At 45.1% G+C, this 19,011-nt stretch overlaps 2 protein-coding genes across 2 annotated transcripts; one reads left to right on the top strand and one right to left on the bottom strand.

Moving 5' to 3' along the window:
- Positions 1-416: 416 nt before the first annotated feature.
- GFM1 (G elongation factor mitochondrial 1) lies at positions 417-18,875 on the bottom strand. The gene is made up of 18 exons (XM_042881206.1): positions 18,820-18,875; positions 18,415-18,567; positions 17,664-17,796; positions 17,245-17,449; positions 16,424-16,540; positions 15,723-15,873; positions 12,682-12,836; positions 12,200-12,284; positions 11,683-11,820; positions 10,958-11,059; positions 10,255-10,311; positions 9,734-9,871; positions 9,113-9,195; positions 3,960-4,122; positions 2,818-2,962; positions 1,984-2,144; positions 1,530-1,583; positions 417-793 (listed from the first exon to the last, which is right to left on the bottom strand). The coding sequence occupies exons 1-18, from the start codon at positions 18,862-18,864 to the stop codon at positions 662-664; spliced, it is 2,217 nt and encodes a 738-aa protein (XP_042737140.1). The 5' UTR covers positions 18,865-18,875; the 3' UTR covers positions 417-661.
- LXN (latexin) lies at positions 4,701-9,457 on the top strand. The gene is made up of 6 exons (XM_042881212.1): positions 4,701-4,847; positions 5,599-5,661; positions 6,020-6,194; positions 6,748-6,884; positions 8,302-8,364; positions 8,782-9,457. Exons 1-6 carry the CDS (start codon positions 4,716-4,718, stop codon positions 8,875-8,877), a joined length of 666 nt encoding a protein of 221 aa, XP_042737146.1. The 5' UTR covers positions 4,701-4,715; the 3' UTR covers positions 8,878-9,457.
- Positions 18,876-19,011: the final 136 nt, after the last annotated feature.

Raw genomic sequence — 19,011 nt, 5'->3', positions numbered from 1 at the left:
TACAATAAAAACCAACTGCTCCCAGTTTTGAAGAGAGTTAACTTCTACGGCCATTCCTGTCAGCTCTTTTCAAATGCCTTGAACAGAGTGATAAGCAGGCTGCTGGTAAGTTAACTGCACTGACAGATGACCTCGACCATTTCATTATGGCTTTGTTGTTTCTGAAGAAAGCATTCATTCTGCAGACTGTACGCTGTCAGTGAACTGCAGGAACAAAAGGATCTGAGCTTGGAGCACTAGCAGTAAGATCAGCAGCACAATACGATTCATTTCCCACGTCTATCCAGAGCTTCTGTTCAATCTCCTAAATGAAAGCCTTCAAACAGTAATTAGCCTACTGACAAAATAATTATTTATCAAGTAAAAAAAAAATAATTATTTTAATACAAAAGAATTAAGACACATTTCAGGACAAATTCTTATCAATGTTATAGCATTTCTGTATTTTGTCAGTGAGCAGCATTTACATCTGAACAATTCAGCTGTCATCTCCCAGTGACTGCTGAGAACACCCCGAAGGAAGGATATTAGGATGGAATTGTAAGTCTGAGTCCCACTGCAGCCTGCACAACTTCCAGCCAGGCTCAACTGCTTGTATGACTGAGCAACCAAGCTCTCCCAGAAGGCTGTGAAAACTGTTCCACGTACTCAAGAGGAAAAGTCAGCTTTTAGCTTTGCCCTTTTTTGCAGGAAGTCGTCCTGTTGCTTCGAGGTATTTGTTAATTATTTCTTCTTGAGTACTGGGCAAACATGGTTGATACTTACTGTATTCCATTGTATATTCACCTTTACCCTGAAGAGTTGGAGAAAGAACAGTCAGAGTTAGGGTGCTAAGCAAGGAACCTTCCTTAGCTGTAGGCCATGCTCCAATCTGTGACCTAACGTGCACAAATAGCTTGCAGTGAAGCACACCAACACTGTACTGAGGCACGTAGATGGAGACACAAAGATAAACAGGATCTGAACGTTGTTTGAGACAAGACTGTAAGGCTGTCTGCAGTAATAAAGCTCCATTTGAATGCTCAAGAGAATACAGGTATTTGTGTATCATACAGGTAGAGCAGAAACTTTTAATTAACACACAAAGAAAACAATCTCAACAGATTCAAATGTGTTCAATGAGCATCTAACTGAGGGTATATGTTAAAAAAGGAACTTATTAACGTGAGCACTGCTGTCTGAAGTCTCACCTCCTTGCAGAAATCAGTAACTTAAGGAGCATGGCTACACTTTTCCAGACTCTCAGTGTAATACCTCTACTGATTATTATAATACTCTGTATTATTTGCAACTTTGAATCTCTTCTCTCTCCAAAGTATGAGAGAATTTTTTGCCACATGAGGCCAGCAATAGCTATGTCAATTAAACACCAGTTAAAGTAACGATAATTAAGGTTATCTTCCTATTATCATTAACAGTACTGTGATTTGTATCACTTTTACTGATGCATATACTGTGCTAACAATGATGCAAATTAGCACATTTGATTTACATAAGTATCTTTAGCAAAAAGCACTGAGAATACTTACTTCTGTGCAAGACCGCAGCTCAGTGGCATATCCAAACATATCATTCAGTGGCACCTAAAATCAAAGCACATCATTCTTATAAGATATTTCTTCATCTACCAATGGATGTCACTCAATTAATCTCAATTATGATATAAAGAGTTGAAAAATCCCCCGTAACTCTCTGCATCAGCACTGCTGCACAGATTTCACTCTAAGGCAGCACAGCCAGCCTCAACAAAACCGTGCTCCCTCCTCTGCCACCATATGGTCCTAGGTTAAGAAGTTGGCTTCTCCAAAGCAGAACAGATTTATAACAGGTAGCAGGTTTACTAATGTTGCACAATGCGCTTCCACAGATGGAAAATTAAATTCATGCTTGTCCACCGAATAACTCGGCTAACACAACTGCAGCCAACCAGACAAACAGCAACAGAGTCAAAAGAAAAGAGAGAGGCACCAGGGAAGCACACACCTCCGCATACAGAGTGAAGTACCCTTCAGTGCCATCTTGCCCCGTGATGACGCCGTGACGGCGATTAATGCCAGCTATCACTGCTCCTTGGAACTCAGTGGGTGCCATCACCTCCACGGCCATCACGGGCTCAAGCAGACGCACAGCAGCACTTTCCATAGCTGGAGGAAAGAAATTAATTAAATGTACTCTTATGCAAGTCTACCTAAATCATAGACATTAAACAATTCTTAACTTGGCCTTGCAAGAAGCCTCCCAAAGCTGCCTCAGTGATGAGGCCAGGAGTGACAACTTAGACAACATTTCCTATGACAACAAGAGTGAGCAGAAACATGAAGCTGTGTTTAGCAAGACTGCATAAATTAACCTCCAGCTACATTCACACGCAGCTACAACAGCAAAGGAACAAGCCTGGTTTCACTCAAGATAACCCTTTGCATAGCAAAGAACTGTTTTACAGTTAATGCTGAATGCTTCTTAAACAAACAAGGAAAACACTACTGACTATTTGGAGTTCCAGCTCCCCCAGCCTTTATTCCCAAGATGCAATACTGGCAGGCACACGGTTTGGCAAAATGGTTGTTGTGTTTTGTTGTTACCTCTGGAAAGATGAAGCTGTTGGTGTCTCTTTACTCTGCTCTAGGAAAAAGGATTTCCTTCTGACAACCCTAAGATGAACCTGCCTTCTAGCACACCTTATTTGCTATGGAACCAGCCAAAATGCAAATGCACGTATAGATGCACCAGGTAATTGAAAGAAATGAGGACGTTACATTTTGCTCCAGTGATGAAGAAGCCAGTAGGAGCACACATTCACACTACTTGGCTTTATACCTTGCTTTAGGGCTCCTTCTCCTGCTCTGATGAAAGAGAATTCATTGGAGTCCACCATGTGATGTGCACCATCTTCTAAGACAAATCGGATTCCAGATATCTTGTGCCCTGACACTGGACCTTTTTCACATGCATCTCGGAATCCCTGTCAAACAACACCTCAAAATCAGCACGTTGCAGATTGAAATTAAGCTTTAAAAAAAAAACCTCAAACACCAAAATCCACCCAGAACTACCAAAAAAATCCCTTTCACAATTTCTAGCAGCACTCCCATAACAAGCCAATGCACTTTCCTGCTTGTTAAGAAGATGGAAAAAAACCATAATGGAGTGGGGAAAACTTCTTACTCCAAAATGTTTGAAAACTTTTTACTGTCATTCTTTGGTACCTTAATTTAGTACTACCTTAGAAGAGAAATCACACAACACACCAGAACGCAAGAAAAAGGAACGTATTCAGGATTTTCTTCGTTAAGGGACTGTATAATCAAAAACTGAATGAATGCTTTAACTATTTGACTGAAGAGGAAGCCTTTTCTCAGAACACTCCCTTCTCAGACCATCTGTTTTTTCCAAGACTCAGGAAAAATCAAATTTGATGAAGGAATGCAAAGCTCATGCTAAGATGGATACACAAACAAGTGAGAAACCATACAGTTACACAGAGGAAGCAAACATGAGTGGTAAAACAGGCAGACTATTAGGTAACTCATACATCAAATGAAGTTGCAGTTTTCGATGCATCTGGTCTCAGAGAAATCACAAAGAAATATGTAATCATCAGGGATGAGAATTACATTGCTACAATTAAAAGCAGAAAATGGAAATCAAAAAGCAAGCTCATCAGAAGGAGGTTTGTTTCAGTGTCCAAAAGGAAAGCCTGCCTTTTTTTTTTTACTGCAGCACTGCTATGGAAACAGAGCAAGCACACGTTACCAAAGAAAACAAACAGCAGGTTCTAAATTAAGTGGAAAAGCTAGGAATGCAAGATATTAAGCAAAAGCATGGAAATTTGATTCGGCTTCCTCTGAAGTAATGGGAAAAATCTCCTTGCCTGGGGCAAGACAGAAGTAAATGGTAACAGAATAGGAAGAAAAAACAAGAATCAGTATCTCTTGTATCACACACAAATTGCTTTGTACCTTTTCAACAGCGGGCACAAATTGCTTCGGAATATTTGTGCCAATGGTTCTGTCTTCAAATTCTATTTTTGTGTAGTCCTCAGGGTCCAGGGGCTCGAGGACTCCTATAACTTTGCCATACTGCCCTGCTCCACCAGTCTGCTTCTTGTGCGTGTACTCAAAACTAAGAGCAAACAGACAAAACCCCACACGATGTTATTCATTACACCAACTATGCTCTAACCATGGCTTTAAAAGGAAAAAGCTCCCATTCTGCATTTTATTTCATCTGGCTGTTGTATAAATGACTGAAACAGCAGCTGAGAGCATTCAGACGTTCCAGGAATAACACAAATGTCTATGCTGCAAGCTGGAGCCTAAAGACAGCAATGACTTGGTCTCAGGAAACCATCACTCCTGTACATGGTAAGCAACACCAGAATCATAGAACAGTCTGTGTTGGAAGGGACCCTTAGCGGCCATCAGTCCCACTCCATGCAGTGCACAGGGACACGCAGAGCCCCATCACTGCAATCCTGACTGCCTTCAGGCTTGCTCACTTGTGCAAGACCGGACATATTTCCACACGTGCCAACAGCTCCCTCCCACAGAGCACTGTGGTAACAGCTCCTTCCCTCAGGAACAGGAGGAGGAGGAGAGGAAGGCCGCAGCTCCGCTCCTCCCCAGCCCAACCCCAGCAGGCGGGAGCTGCCGCCCTGCTTCCTGCTGCCGCTCTGCTTCCTGCTGCCGGCACCCGGCCCACGGCCTTCCTGCACCATGGCGGAGCTGCCGCCGGCCCATGGCCCTGCTAACCGAGCAGCAGCCCTGGCCGCGGCCTGCATCAGCCACCGCCACGGGAGCCCTGGGCACGGCTGGGTGCTGCGGGCCGTGCGCCGTGCCCACAGGGAGGTAAGGCTGCCTGCAGGTAAGGGGAAAGGCTGCGGAGGAGCACAGAGGCCCTGCACTGCAGAACTGCTCCTGCTTCGCCCGTGAGCCCGTTAGTAGGTGGCTTACAGCACAGATAAGCTGGTTGTTTCGTTACAGTGGGTATTCTGTGCTGGAAAAAAGGCATAGAACAACTCTTAATAAAGCACAAAATGAAGTCAAGGTACAGAGCCCGAGGGAGTCCCTGCACACTGCATCAGACAGACTGCTCAGCAGGGTGTGTGGGCACAGAGCAAGGGGAAACGGCCTCAGGCTGAAAGGGGGCAGAGACTGCGGTCAGACAGAAGGGAAAAGCCTCTCACAGGAGGTGCTGAGGCGCTGCACAGGGTGCCTCATGATGTGCTGCATGCCCTGCACTCAGAGCTTGTTGAGGCTGCATAAGGCCCTGTGCAAGCAGATGGAGCTGCGGTGTCCCTGAGCAGTGCAGGGGAGCTGGACTAGATGGCCTTCAGAGGTCCCTTCCAACCCTGACCCTGGGAGCCCACAGATGGCAATGAAGCGGTGTGCCAGACAAGGAGCTACTAACTAGGTGTCACTCCAGGCGCACAGCAAGTGAGCAATCTTTCAGCAGAAGCAAGCAAAGAGAAGCTGAGCTCTATGTGTGACACGGAGTGATGCTGCTGGAGCCCATCTTACAATAATGAAAGCCTTCTCCAGGATGCCAAGTAATGCAGCATTTTACAAAATAAATATTCTTATTGTTCTCCCTGCTTAGGATATTGATGGCATCGGGCACAAATACCACCTGGAATTCGTGTTAGAAGACATATTTGAGAAAGTGAGTTCAGATTTATTTTGTTAACACATTGTGTGGGCAGAAGTTGACACTACTGATGTGTAACACGATAAGGAGATTCCAACATCATTCAATTTCAAGTTGAAGTTATGTGAATCTATGACTCCAACTGAAGAACACAATAACACTCTGTGTCCTACACATGGAGTTTTAGATCTCTGCAAAAGCAAAAGTACCTTTAAAGTATATACAGAGGTGCTATGAATGTAGCTTTGTTTTACACAATCACAAATCTCTATGGGCCACACTGAGGGAAAAAAATACATTGTAGAGATGTAAATTACCAATATTACACATCTATTTAATCAAATATTAACACGTTTAATTAACTCTGTAACAGGACAGTACTGTTAACTGCACTGCTGAGGTTCTTTACCATCTGGGCAACAAAAAGAATGCTCCAGATGTGCAATTTACAATTGAAGGAGAACTTAAGAACACAGACGAAGCAGATAACACATTCTACAATCGAATCAAGAGCCTGAAAAAAGAGCTCGAAGCAGAGAACGTACCAGGTACAAAGAAGGGACGTGGGCAAGAAAGAAGTGAGAGAATGCGTTCCGTGGCCAGAAGCAAAACTGAACTGAATTGGTGGAGGTGATCTTATGGGAGACCACAGAATACGAGGCAGGACAGAGGGAGATCAGGCTGCTGGCCCTGCTCTGAATACACACCTCTTTCCTTTCTCTTTGCTAAGTGATACGTCAGTCACAACACGGCCAAAACCATTGATCCACTCTAAAATCCAGAAGTGATACACAATTTGTCCTCCAGCACTTTAACTCTGTCACTGTTGTGCTGCCTGTAACTGTTCCTAGTGCTGTACATTAGATACCCCAGCGAAGACTTTACAGAACACGTGTTAAGGGGAAGAAATGGGAGGGGAAACAGACACAGGAGTGATATAGCAGCTATTCCAAGATGCTAACACAAGGCTTGTGACACAGCAGGAACACCAGCCAGATCCCCCAAGTTTTAGCACCAGACCCAACGCACTACACTGTAAGATCCTATGAATGCCCATGACTCGGTGGATCTCACTTAACACGTACCTGTTTTGTTTCTCAGACAGCTGTGGCAACGTGTCCCCAGAAATGCAGCCCATCAGAGCGCTTGCCTGGGCTGCCTCTGGCTACGTGATATGGCAGAACTCAACTGAGAATACCAACTACCAACTTGCCCAGATTAAACATGTGAAGCAAGTGGTGAGTTACCATCAATGCACTGCAAGGAAGATTCCCTAATATTCAGGAGCTAAACAATGGAGGCATTGTACCAACCTACAGCTGACAAAGTTCTTAAGCAAGAAATCTCATCTGTGTCTGAACTTCACAGCCTGGTTCATTTTAAAAGCAGTGCTTAAGGTTTCTGTACCACCCACCCCTTTCCTCTAGGGAGTCACAAATGCTTTCACTGATGGCCTGGGTGTTTATTTAGATCATTTCTTCTCCTCATAAATTTTGCTTATAGAAACTGTCTCTTTGCAAGAGCAGTATTCGATGCTCAGTTAGAAAAATTGACTTTTCCACTTAGGGGTCATCCCTTTGATTACAGTTTTATATTGCTTTCCTGCCTTCCATTTATAACGCAGGCTGAGCTGACAGTATTCTTGCACCTGCATAACACATATTGGAATATTCTCTTTCATCTCTTGATTTACATCCTGATCTGGCAATCAGTCACCATAACACTGCTTGACATCTCCGCAATGCTCAAGTCTAGACAAATAGCAATGGCTGCCATCTCAACTTCAATAAAATACAATCTACATTGCTTTTTGTCTGCAGCATTCCACTTTCCATCCGTTTGGCAGCTCACCTCAAATGCTAATCAAGAAAGAAAATAATGATTCAATTCCAACTTTAACATGAACTTCTCTCACTTCATTCTTCCCAAACTTACTCTTAGTAATGCTGGGTTTTATTCTGGGAGAAAGAAATATTTTAGCTGAAATATTTGTATCTCAGAATTGCTTTCTAATTTTTTTTTTTAATGACTCATTAATCCATTTCTACAGAACTTCAGGGTTAGCTTCCTACCTGATCTTTAAAGTTCAGTCAATTACAGCAGTGCCTCTAGATTTACATCAGCTTCGTGAGTTTATGGTAAGGAAATTGAGTTCAGGAAAACACATGGCCAGAGTGCAGGGGAACAGAACATGCAGGAAAAGGTACTTTCTATTGTCACTGATTTTGAGTGATTAGAAGTACTGTGTTTACCCTGAGCAGCTAAGCTCACGAATAAATGACCACCAAATCTCAATATTCAAACTAGCAGTCTATAGCTGCCATCATCAACAGGCCTTGAAGGCTTTTGACCTGAAACAGGCAACTTGCTTCCAGGGAAATACTCAGTTTTAATTTCATAGAATTCTGTAGATTCTCTCAGTTCTTCTATTTGGAAAAAATACGCCGTGAATTAAGAGTAACTCCTAAAGCAAGGGGGACTTCAACCTCAAGGAAACGGAGTGTGTAAGCCAGAAGGGAGAAAGAGGACCTCCTGTTTAGAAAACCCAACACATCAGAAATCTTCAGAAAGGACTTTCACTGCCCAGTGAACCGACTGGCTACTTTTAAGATGGGGAAAGTCCCAAGTTCAGCCCTTTTCATCTTCTCTTTCCAGAAAAGAACTGATGAATACCTGGAATTTGACTACATGATTCTACTTCACGAAAATGTGTCCCAGGTAAAAAAAATATCCTCTTTCTAAAAAGGCTTTCCTACGGTTACACTGCCAGCTGTATGACTTGGAACTTGGACACAAAGCTGGGAGGTGTTCAAAGATCTGCTGCCTGGAGGTCAGCAACTGAAACGGGTGAGGTGAGGGCAATGATCACCCCTGTGCCTCAGCAACATCTGCGCCTGTCCCTGTGCAAGCAGGACACAGCAGCTCTCCAGTTTGTACCAAGAAAGTAATTTTCAGCTGATTTCCAGGCACTTCTTGTGAACAGCAGAGCTTCTGGATACTGGTCCCATTTACAGCTCTCTCCTCGTGGGAGACAGTGTCACCAAACTGATCAGCACAAGGGGAAGAAGCTGCAGTTGAGAACTGTTCAAAGAAAATACCTTCTCACATCTTAACATTTTTACTTCCTACCCACAGGACATTATCCCATGGCAGATGACAGTTCTCTGGCACCCGCAGCACGGCGTTGAAGTAACACAGAACAGCCGTCAGCCAAAGCATGCACTGGACTGATGGAGCATCCAACATTGCAATGCAAGAGGCACAGATGGTGCTGTAACCATTTCAGGAGGGGCACATAAGGTGATTTGTGAACACAGTGGATGTAGGAAGAATCATTGCTCAAAGAAACTTTGTTTCCTGTACGCAGTGCTTCAATCTGATAATTGACAGGCACTGCCTCTACCACGTAATCAAATTCTGCATCAAAACAATCAGAACAAACTCTGTTGCTAGAAGGAATACTCACTGCACAGGTGCGGAGATGTTCTCTCTGAAGGCAACTTTTGGCTTTCCCATGGTGCAAGGGCAACTATATTCTCTTTCCATTCGCTGCAGGAAAGAAAGCGGGATGAAATTTGGAGTTGTTGCTATACTTGAGCAATAACTTTATTACAGATCTTCTTGCAATGAGAAACGTGATAAAGGTTAACTGTTTTTTGGGGTTGTGGTTGGGCTGAATTGGGTTTTTCTGGTGTTTTTGTTTTCTCTCCTTCAAGAAAACCATGTTAAAAATAAGGTGCTGTCATTCCGCAGTCATTCTTGTATTGGGGTTGTAGCTCCAGATACAGGAAAAGGAAAACATCTCATTATCTCATTAAAGCTTAGGTTTTCCAAAACAAAAGCCATCTTTTCTTCATTCTTTCAGTATTTCAAACGTACCTGTTTTATTAGACTAAAATAAAAAACCTCCAAAGGATTCTGTAAACTTGGTAACACCTGAGGCACCCAGGTAGAAAACCAGGCCTAAACACTGCCATCAATTAGGCCCCCTGCACACAGATTTTTGTACAGCAACGCAACAGAAAGGAGGAATTCTTGGTTGGCAAAAGTCAATAGCAAGGTCTATAGATTCTGCTTTCCAAATTACCTGGGAATAGATTTCTAAGTGCAGTTCTCCCATTCCAGAAACAATGGTCTCTTTGCTCTCCTCATCAAAGTGGACTCTAAAAGTGGGATCTTCCCTTGTAAAGCGACTCAAGCCCTTGGAAAATTTATCGAAGTCATTCTGAAAATCAGTTACACATGCAGAGAAAGCATTAATTCAACATACAGAAGGCAACCAAGCCTCACGTTTTCCTGTCAGTTATCATTTCTACTCCCACGATTTTATTTTCTGAAGCAGTCACACATTTACAGCTGTATTTATTTCTCCAGTTACCTCGAGTCCATGATAAATGCAGATCAAAGTCACACATCTCGTGTTTAGTTACCTACCACCACCTGACACATTGTTCAGGTAACACATGAATATATTCTTAGGTCCTTCCAACAGAATACTTTAAAACAACACTCACTTAGTCAATAGATATTGTATTTCCCTGCAAACCAGGCCATAAAGGCAGCAGTAAAGGTAATTCAGCCACAAAATGTTGGTCCACAGGCTCCTACCTTGTTGGAAGGCTTCATAGCCACTGAAATGACAGGATCAGGGACGTGTATTGATTCCTGCAGGTCATAAAGGAAGAGACCAAACAGTCAAGTTTTGCTCTACTTGTGACTTCTCCAAAAAACATCAGCCACAAGAATTCTGGCCCACAAACAGATGACTGCTGCTCTTATCACATTTATATTTAATACAGTGCCAGGGCACCAGAACTGTGTAATTCTCCCCAGGATTATCAGAGGGCTCTATGTAACATATGCCAACCACGATATCTCCAGTACCAACTCAGATGCAAGGTGATCTCTGGGTTTCACAGTACTCAGAAAAATCTGCTTCCCATCAGGTTTTGTAAACGTATTCCTAAATAAAAGTGATCTATGCTAACATGTTCACAGATGCACAGTTCAGCAGTTCTGGGGTAACAACACCCCTTCAGTATCCAGCAGCCCGTGGTCAGCAGATGATGCAGGAATGCTTCCAACAGTTTGCTAACACTAACCTTCAGCATTTGATGTCAAGTGTAGCAAACGAATGTGTATCTCTGACACAGTTCTACGCATACAGGATTCCTGAGGTGTATCACAACAATTACCTGCACTTGTGTATATATATATCATAAAAAACATTGCCTGGACAAAGTATTAAGAACTTTTACAACAAAATGAGGCACAAGGAGGAGGAGGCACATGGAGGAGGAGGCACACTTACCATGGAAATGTCAGTGCTGGTTTTATCTGTGAACGTATCCCCACTGGCACAGTCAATTCCAAACAGTGCACATATGTCTCCTGCATAAACTTCATTTACATCCTTAAGAAAGGAAAGTGTACTATTTAGAGAACACTGAGAGACAACAGAGTACTGCAAACTACATTTGGTTTTAAGCAGAGATATAAATACTGGGTTTAAAGTTAAGCTCCTTTTTCTTCAAGGCAAACGCCTGAAAAGCATCCCTCAGCTCGAGGGCAAGGATGCAGAGCAAACAAGAGAACGCTGCACAGGCAGACCTGACCCAGCTGTAGAGCTCAGGAATTTTCAGCAGGAAAGGGTGGAACTCGCAGCAGTTTGAGAACCAATTTTCAGTTTAAGAATAACATTCAACAGTCACATGAAAGGAAACATCGCTGTATGTTTTACCAATCCTGTTTCCCCTCTCCCACAAGTACAGACCGTGGCCAGACACAGCCAGCTTGCTTTAGCTATCATCTCAAAGCCTTTTTAAACGCTTCTTGGGCAAAGACTCTTTCCCTTCAGTGGAAATAATACACTGAGGATCATTTTCACTTCCTTTAGAGTTCTATTCAGTGCTGCAGAAAATACACGTCAACAACAGCAGAAATGTGATATATCACATCATAGCTGGAAAGGAAGAAGGCAGTGCAGTGAGGTGACTCAAAATGCAAACCGTGTGCCCGGCTGCACCTCTCACTCACCTCCATGTTGTCTGAGTGCATACGGACAAGTCTTTGCACACGCACTCTCTTCCCAGTCCTCGTGTTATAAATGTAATCAGATTTCTTCAGCATCCCCTGATAAACTCGAATATAAGTTAACTGCCCAAAACGGCCAGCCTGAAATCAAAGTCACCACAAATGAGACAAAGTCCTCCTTGGAGTCAAGCCAGTTCCTTTTTGATGTATAATCTGCACTGACTGAGCAAATGATTGCTTTCAATTTATACACCACACATGTATGCAAAGCTTTGTTTAACATAGTCTCAGCTTTCACCTGGCTCTGGAAGTGAACTTGACACTTACTGGCAATTTTCCTTACTTCACCAATTTTACTACTCCTAAGCCTTCACGACAGAGGCATATATTAACTCCAATTGGGGCAGCCACTTCCCAAATGAAAATCTGAACCACCCCAACAGCTTTCAGAGGAAACTCTCTGCTTCTTTGCTGCATTAAGCAGCAAAGTTTTTGCTGCATTAAGCATGAGACAGCTTACCTCCAGCTTAAAAGCAAGGCCCACAAAAGGCTGCGAGGTGTCTCGAGCAGAGTTCAACAGGAACTTAGCTTTGTCCTCAGAATCTCTTTAAAACAAACACACACAGGGATGGACAGTGAGTTTATGTTACAAAGAAAACATGCCAGTTTCCTCAAATCGTGAGTTGCCTTGGGAAGTGCTGAGGGCCCTCAGGTCTGTAATTGATACTTAGAAGATGCTCACACACGTAACTGACACGTGGTGAGAAAAAGATCTCAGGAAAACTTCAGCAGATCCCAAAAAGGAGGTTTGAATTATGATATTTACCACTGGCACTTATCAGAAGTCTGTTATGAGTATAAACAGCTAGCCTCAAATGAAAAGTGAGCCTTCTCAGCATTAGAATGAAGTACAAAATTAAAATTGCATTGTGCAATTGGTAAATGACCACGTTACTGAGTTTCCCGTTGCACAGCACACAGTTCCAAGACCAAAGCACTTACCCCTGGTTAAGAATGGCATAGTTCTCCACCTCTGAAGGGTTTGGGAGGTATTCTAGGACAGCATCCAGCAATGGCTGCACTCCTTTGTTCTTTAAAGCACTTCCCACAAGCACTGGGGTAAAGGATTTCTTCAAAGTTGCTCTTCTGATTGCAAGCTGGAAAAATATCAGAGCATTACTATCCTGCAGCAGCTCCAGGAGTCCAAAGCTGCACCAGCCATGCAGTGTTTCAGAGGTTCTCATCTTTGCTGGCTGCAAAGGAGCTGCTCTCACAGCCTCCTGGACAAGCCCTCACACACGAGCCTCCCAGGACAACGTGCCCTTTCTAGGAACGTGGGACTTTTAGAAAGAGAAATGCAGCTATTTGAGGATGTCTGGGTAAGCTCAGTGCATCCATCGTGTTCTGATGAAGAGTGCTTTAACATCACACGAGAGGAACACAGTGACACTGATCTGCAGAGCTGCTGAGGTCGTGATGCCTTGGGAATCCTTCCAGGATGTCCCAGCAGGCTCAGCCTTGTGCCTGTTCAGTGCCTTTCACTCAAGCACCACATGACACTGCAGAGCACCAACAGCTTCCACAGTGATTATCACTGCTGCCTCCTGTGCAGGTGTAGAAAGGCAGGCAGAAGCTAACTGCTCCTCAAGCCAAGACAGATTGCGACCTCGGCCTCACCTCTCCCTGCCACTAGAGGATGCCACCTCCCCGTGTTGACCTACAGAGGCTCTCACTCCAACTGAAAGCAGCTCTGGTTTTCTGGGATAAAGCTAAAAGAAATGTATTCTCACCTAATCCATGCGTTTAATTTAGAGTTTAGAAACTATCTTTACAATTAACAGAGAGCAATCTGGACTACCAGAGCCAAAGAAAAGAGACAAGGAAGAAAATAAAATAAGATTTTTGACAGAGGGAATCGTTATAATGGAAGAATATTCTTCTTCAGTTTCAGGAGGTGTTTTTCCTCCAATTTGTTGGTTTAATGAATTCACAAAAGTGCAGCCTTATGGATAGCAGCAGATCAGGTCGTGTTTAGGCAGATGATCTTCAGGCAGCATCATGTGCTCGGGCTGTGATGGCCAGGAGCAACACTTAGCATCGTTTCTGTCAAAAGACATTTTCACTGGAGACTTGGCTGCTCGCCACTGAAAGAAAATCCATCTTCAGGGACACATTAGTAAAAATTAACCCAGGGCTATAGCCATTATATCCGTAATTAATTTGCTTTCTGAAGTGGGAAGCAGAGGCACACTGAACAGACAAATTCATTTTTGCAACAGATTCTCCTCTCAGCCATCAAAAGCAGTCTCTCACCTCTCCCAGTGATCAGCATTCACTTCTCTACTATTCCCTCTCCAGGTGGAAGAGAAATCCCTACAGGGCTCTGAAATTGCTCTTCTGTCTCTGCCTTTACCTAAGAGGGAAGGTCTGCTTTGAACAGCTCAGGCCTCATAAAACTGCATTGAACTACTGGAATAGCTAAATGCTCAGTTATGTCAACAAGAGCCACATTTTTTTTTTTCTATTTCTGAAAAAAGACAAAAAAAGAAACAAACAAAAGCCTTGTGCTTCCATGTCTCAAATTGGAATATATGCACTTGCAAACAAATAAAATAAAATAAAATAAAAAAACCAACCAAACTCGAGGTCTGTAACAAATTTAGAAGTGATCAAAGTTCTGTGGGGCCCTGAAGATTCAAAGCAAACCTCAGGGGGAATTGCAATGCCCATCAGCTTTGAGCAGCTGCCAGAGCTCTACATCCCAACAGATAGAGTGTGCAGCTTCCAGGAAAGCAAGCAGTGCAGACCTTACCAGGAAAAGTGAGTGCCACACAAAGGCACCCACGCATTGCTAAGGAGCCAAACACTCCTAAGAGGACTTCAACGTCAAGCTCTGCTTAGAGCATGAGCTGACTGATCACGTCTGCCTTGAGCCCAGCTGGCTGCACGCACAGAAATAGCTCCTGCATGCAACACTTAGGTCTCAGCTCGGCTTCACTCCCAACTGAAGGCCCAGCTGTGAGCAGAGAGAAGCAAAAGCAGGTGGCAAGTGCCCTATCAGGCAAACTTCACCCCCAGCCCCCTTCCCCTCAATACCACTGCTCACAGAAACCAGCTTAAACTTCAACAGCAGCTCCTAAAAAATGCAGTCTGCCTGTAACAGACTCTTCAGACACTGTTTTGTTACTTTTGTTTTGTTTTTTCCCCTCAGTTTTTGATTCATCACATTAAGCAACTGGTCCCTGCGGCAGTTTCAGCCTTTGATGGATTTATTACTATTAACAGCAGACATTAGAAGATTAATTGCTCAAGTTAACTTCCGACAGTAGCAAGAGGTGTTGGCAAATAGCAAACCAGACCTCAGAAATACTTGCACCAGGCGTAAGGAATCCATATAGAACCACAGAATGGCACGGGGTTGGAACAGACCTCACAAATTATCTAATTCCAACCCCTCAGCCATGGGTTGGCTGCCCCAAGTTGCTCAGTACCCCCTCCAGCTTGCCTCTGAGCACCTCCAAGGATGGGACACCCACAGCTCTCTGAGCAGCCTGTGCCAGTGCCTCACAGCCCCGTACGGCCATAAAGCAGCTAACAGGAGAAAAACAAACAAGCTGGAGTCATGCCTACAAAGCAGACAGCCCTCCCTCATGCTGCCAGCTGTCACAACACAAAGCCCAACAGCTCACTGTGTGTCAGCAGCTGCACACGGACTTGGCTTTTCACCTGCTGCACGGGGCTCGATGGTCAATGCCAGCTTGCAGAGCACTGCTGTGAGGTGAGTGTCCTCAGGGTACCTCGCTCTCACAGCACCGTCTGTCTGTCCCAACTAAAGCTAACATCACAGTCATCTATCATCCTTGGAGGAGAGACTGCACTCCCATCCACTGACTTGATTTTCCAATCATAAACCAAATCTGAAATGAGTACCCAATGGGAACCCACCTGTAGGAGGTGAACCATTCTACAGAACTCGAGCAAAGAAAAAGCATTTTCAGAAGAGAAAGAGTGGTGCTACATTAAGAAGAAATACATAACGTTACCTTTATATCAGCAACTGTAGGGATCTTCTCTTCCAAAAACAGCTCCCCAAGGCGATCATCTGAATTAGCAACACATTCAATCAGTTCCGAGCGCCGCTCTGCAGCCTCAGCTCTAAACTCAGCTGGAATTTCATCGTAGCGAACCGTCTGGCTAAACACACAAACAACATAAGGGCTCTAAAGGAACAGCACATGGATCAGCCTCCCAGTCATTGTGATGACTGGCCTGACTGAGAAAAACTCACTGGTGATACGGATGTACAAAAAAGCATGCAAGAATATCAAATTGCTGTTTCTTATGCCTAGCAGGCAAGGGTTCTTCCTGCTCACGGTTGGAGTTTGTGAGGTTGCAGGGTAAGCTGTTCAGCTGCACCACGCTGTATCATCATCCCAGGAAGTTCAGGCCAAACGCAAGCTGTCAGGTCCCACTGTGCAGCAGGTCTCCCAGCTCCCCATGTGCTGAGGACTGCCACCACCCACCGCAGCCACAGAACCATTCCTGCTACAGCCACCACTCACTAAACCTGACTGCACCACCACTGTGCCAGAGAGACACACCTCAGCCCTACCACAAGCTGCATCCCTAACCTTCACAGCAGCAGGCTGCTTCATCTCTGAAGGGAAGCTATGGTTTCCCTTGGTGCCATTACCAATGCAAAGAGTAACTTCAGTAGAAGAAGCACACAAGTTTTAAACCTTACCCAAACGTGCCATCAAAATATATAGCTCTTTCTTCTATTAGATCTATAACTCCTTTGAAGTTTCCTTCCAGCCCCATTGGAATCTGGACAAAAGCTGCATTGTGTTTTAACTTGGACCTGAAAAATTGAGCAAACATTGATTAAGAAAAAAAAGTCATTTCCATACATGTGTCCCAGATGTTTTTTTAAGCAAGATCCTATTCTTACACAGCATCGTACTTTGTTATGATGACAAATGCCTGCTTGCATTTTAACCTGAGTGACTGCCAGACTTCTATATTCCAACCGAGAGCGAGCAACTTCCATGGGAAATAAAAGGCAGTGCAACCTACTTTCAGATCAATTACTTGATGGGAGTTCCTTCTCCCTTATTGACTATTATCATACATGTCTCACAGATGAGATTAGGCACAGGAAGGTGGCACATACAGGTGGGGCTCCAGGCAGGTGAACCAGAAACTGCCAACCTCGAGTCGTGGCCCTGCTGTGAACTTCAGCGCATCTGCCACCAGCATCCAGGAAAAATCAAAAGGCTGGTTTTGAAGTGGCTCCACATACAGTTCCAGCATCAAAACAAACATCAAAAAGCCAACACTGAGACACTGTAAGTCTAGGCTGATGCTAACTATTGTTTCGCTCCCTTTTTCTTGACAAAAGGGAGAGTCTTTGGAGGTCAGAGTAAGATTTAACCCAAAGTCATGCATTACCTCCCAAAACGCACCTACAAAATCCAAAAGAGAACATTTTTCAACATTATCAGCATTAATCTGCTACAGGAACTGTTCAGAACTAGCTGACAGGTAAGTTGAAGTGATAAATACCTCATTTGTTGCACTGCTCTGGATGGACTGGAGCCCATCCTGTCCAGCTTATTGATGAATGTTAAGAACGGCACATTGTAACGTTTCATTTGCCTGTTCACAGTTATGGTCTGGCACTGAACTCCTCCAACAGCACAGAGAACTAGAATAGCTCCATCGAGAACCCTCAGAGATCTCTCCACTTCAATGGTGAAGTCCACGTGCCCTAAGTAACAATAAGAATGCAAAAGTTATTCATAGATGATAAAAAATAACAAGTAATTGTTTCCTCGTGGCTGCAGTGGCAGTGCAATCAATCTCCAGCCATAAGGAACACACCACAGTGGCACAGCATCAGCCCCTCAGCAGCACAGTGAGGGCACCACGCTCCCCATTCACACAAAGGAATGGCAGCTTCACAGCATCAGAGCTGCTGCTACCTGGCGTGTCTATGATGTTGATGTTGGTGTCCTTCCACATGGTGTACGTGGCCGCAGACTGGATGGTGATTCCACGCTGTCGTTCGAGCTCCATTGAATCCATGACAGCTCCGACTCCATCCTTACCTCTCACCTTAGCAAAAAAAAAGAAAAAAATGTCAGTCCTAGAGAGTTTACTGGGAATCTGCCATGGGTGATGCTTCATCTGGTGAATATCATCTTTCTGGCAGCGATGAAAAGGAGACGTTAGAGAATCGCTTACAGCTCTTGAAATGCAAACAAACCTGATTTTTTTGTAGCATCATTTACTCTGATAGTGGAACTAGATGGCCCTACGGGCCTTTCCTAACCTTAACAGTTCTCTGACTCTATCCTTAAACGTCCTTTGCTCCCCCGAGGATCAGCCACAAAAGAGATCATCGACAACTGGCAGCCAATTACACTTCGCTGTGAACTCCATAAGCTAACGTACCTGGACCCAGAAATACTTCCCTGGATTCTCTCTGTTTCTCACAGCTGCCTTCGGCTGAATCAGAAGCAGCTCACACCTCCTGCAGCATATTTACCAGAGACACGAGCACAGAACTAGGGGATGGAAGAGACCTCTGGGCATCCCCAGCCCAACCCTCTAATGCAGCACGAAAGCACACAGGTGGGTTTGTGTATCTGCACAGAAGGAGACCGCGCCACCCCACGGTAAGGGAGCCCTTCCTCACACAGAAGGAGGTCCGGGAATCCCAGCGACGCCCACCTCGTGCATCTGCGCGATCCTGCCGGTGTAGAAAAGGACACGCTCGGTCAGCGTGGTCTTCCCCGAGTCGATGTGTGCCGAGATGCCGATGTTGCGGATCCGCTCGTTGGGAAGGACGGCCGAGGAGCAGCGCCGGCAGGCATTGAGGAGGAACTGAGCAGAGAAAGCCGGTTCGCTGCGGAGCCCCGCCCCTTCTGCCACCCCCCCCCCCCCCCAAGCCCGCTGCCCGGCCTTCCCCTTCTCTCGCTCCCCGTTCACACCACGAAGTCCCTCCCGCCCACCTCAGCGAGCCCTCAGGACGCCCCGTAGGCGGGTTCCTCCCTCCCGGTCCGCCGTGCCCGAGTTGCCTTCACACCGTGCCCCGCCGCCGCCCCACGCACGGCACCACCCGCTACCTGCCGCTACCTGCCGCCGCCCGCGGCCCCGCGCCGCCCGCACCGCCCGCAGCATGGCCGCTCCCTGCTGCCCCGCAAGGTCGGGACGCCGCTTCCGGGGTCACCGCGCATGCGAGGTCAGACCGGAAGTAGGTCCGACCGGAAGTGGGTGTGCGCCGCGCCAACGCGGAGCCCGAAGAACGGGGCGCAATGGGCGGAGTGG

This window comes from Lagopus leucura, unplaced genomic scaffold, assembly GCF_019238085.1.
Source record: "Lagopus leucura isolate 7727_CA_CO unplaced genomic scaffold, USGS_WTPT01 Super-Scaffold_100029, whole genome shotgun sequence".
In the NCBI taxonomy this organism is placed as follows: domain Eukaryota; kingdom Metazoa; phylum Chordata; class Aves; order Galliformes; family Phasianidae; genus Lagopus; species Lagopus leucura.
This window is presented reverse-complemented; position numbering and strand designations above follow the sequence as displayed.

Coding starts and splice junctions, on each gene's coding strand:
- LXN (XM_042881212.1), top strand. CDS start 4,716: ATGGCGGAGCTGCCGCCGGCCCATGGCCCTGCTAACCGAGCAGCAGCC. Junction 5,662..6,019: donor TAGAAGACATATTTGAGAAA/GTGAGTTCAGAT, acceptor ACTCTGTAACAG/GACAGTACTGTTAACTGCAC. Junction 6,885..8,301: donor TTAAACATGTGAAGCAAGTG/GTGAGTTACCAT, acceptor TTCTCTTTCCAG/AAAAGAACTGATGAATACCT.
- GFM1 (XM_042881206.1), bottom strand. CDS start 18,864: ATGCTGCGGGCGGTGCGGGCGGCGCGGGGCCGCGGGCGGCGGCAG. Junction 11,821..12,199: donor GCCTTGCTTTTAAGCTGGAG/GTAAGCTGTCTC, acceptor CTTTGATTTCAG/GCTGGCCGTTTTGGGCAGTT. Junction 2,963..3,959: donor TTGTGCCCGCTGTTGAAAAG/GTACAAAGCAAT, acceptor GTTGTTTGACAG/GGATTCCGAGATGCATGTGA.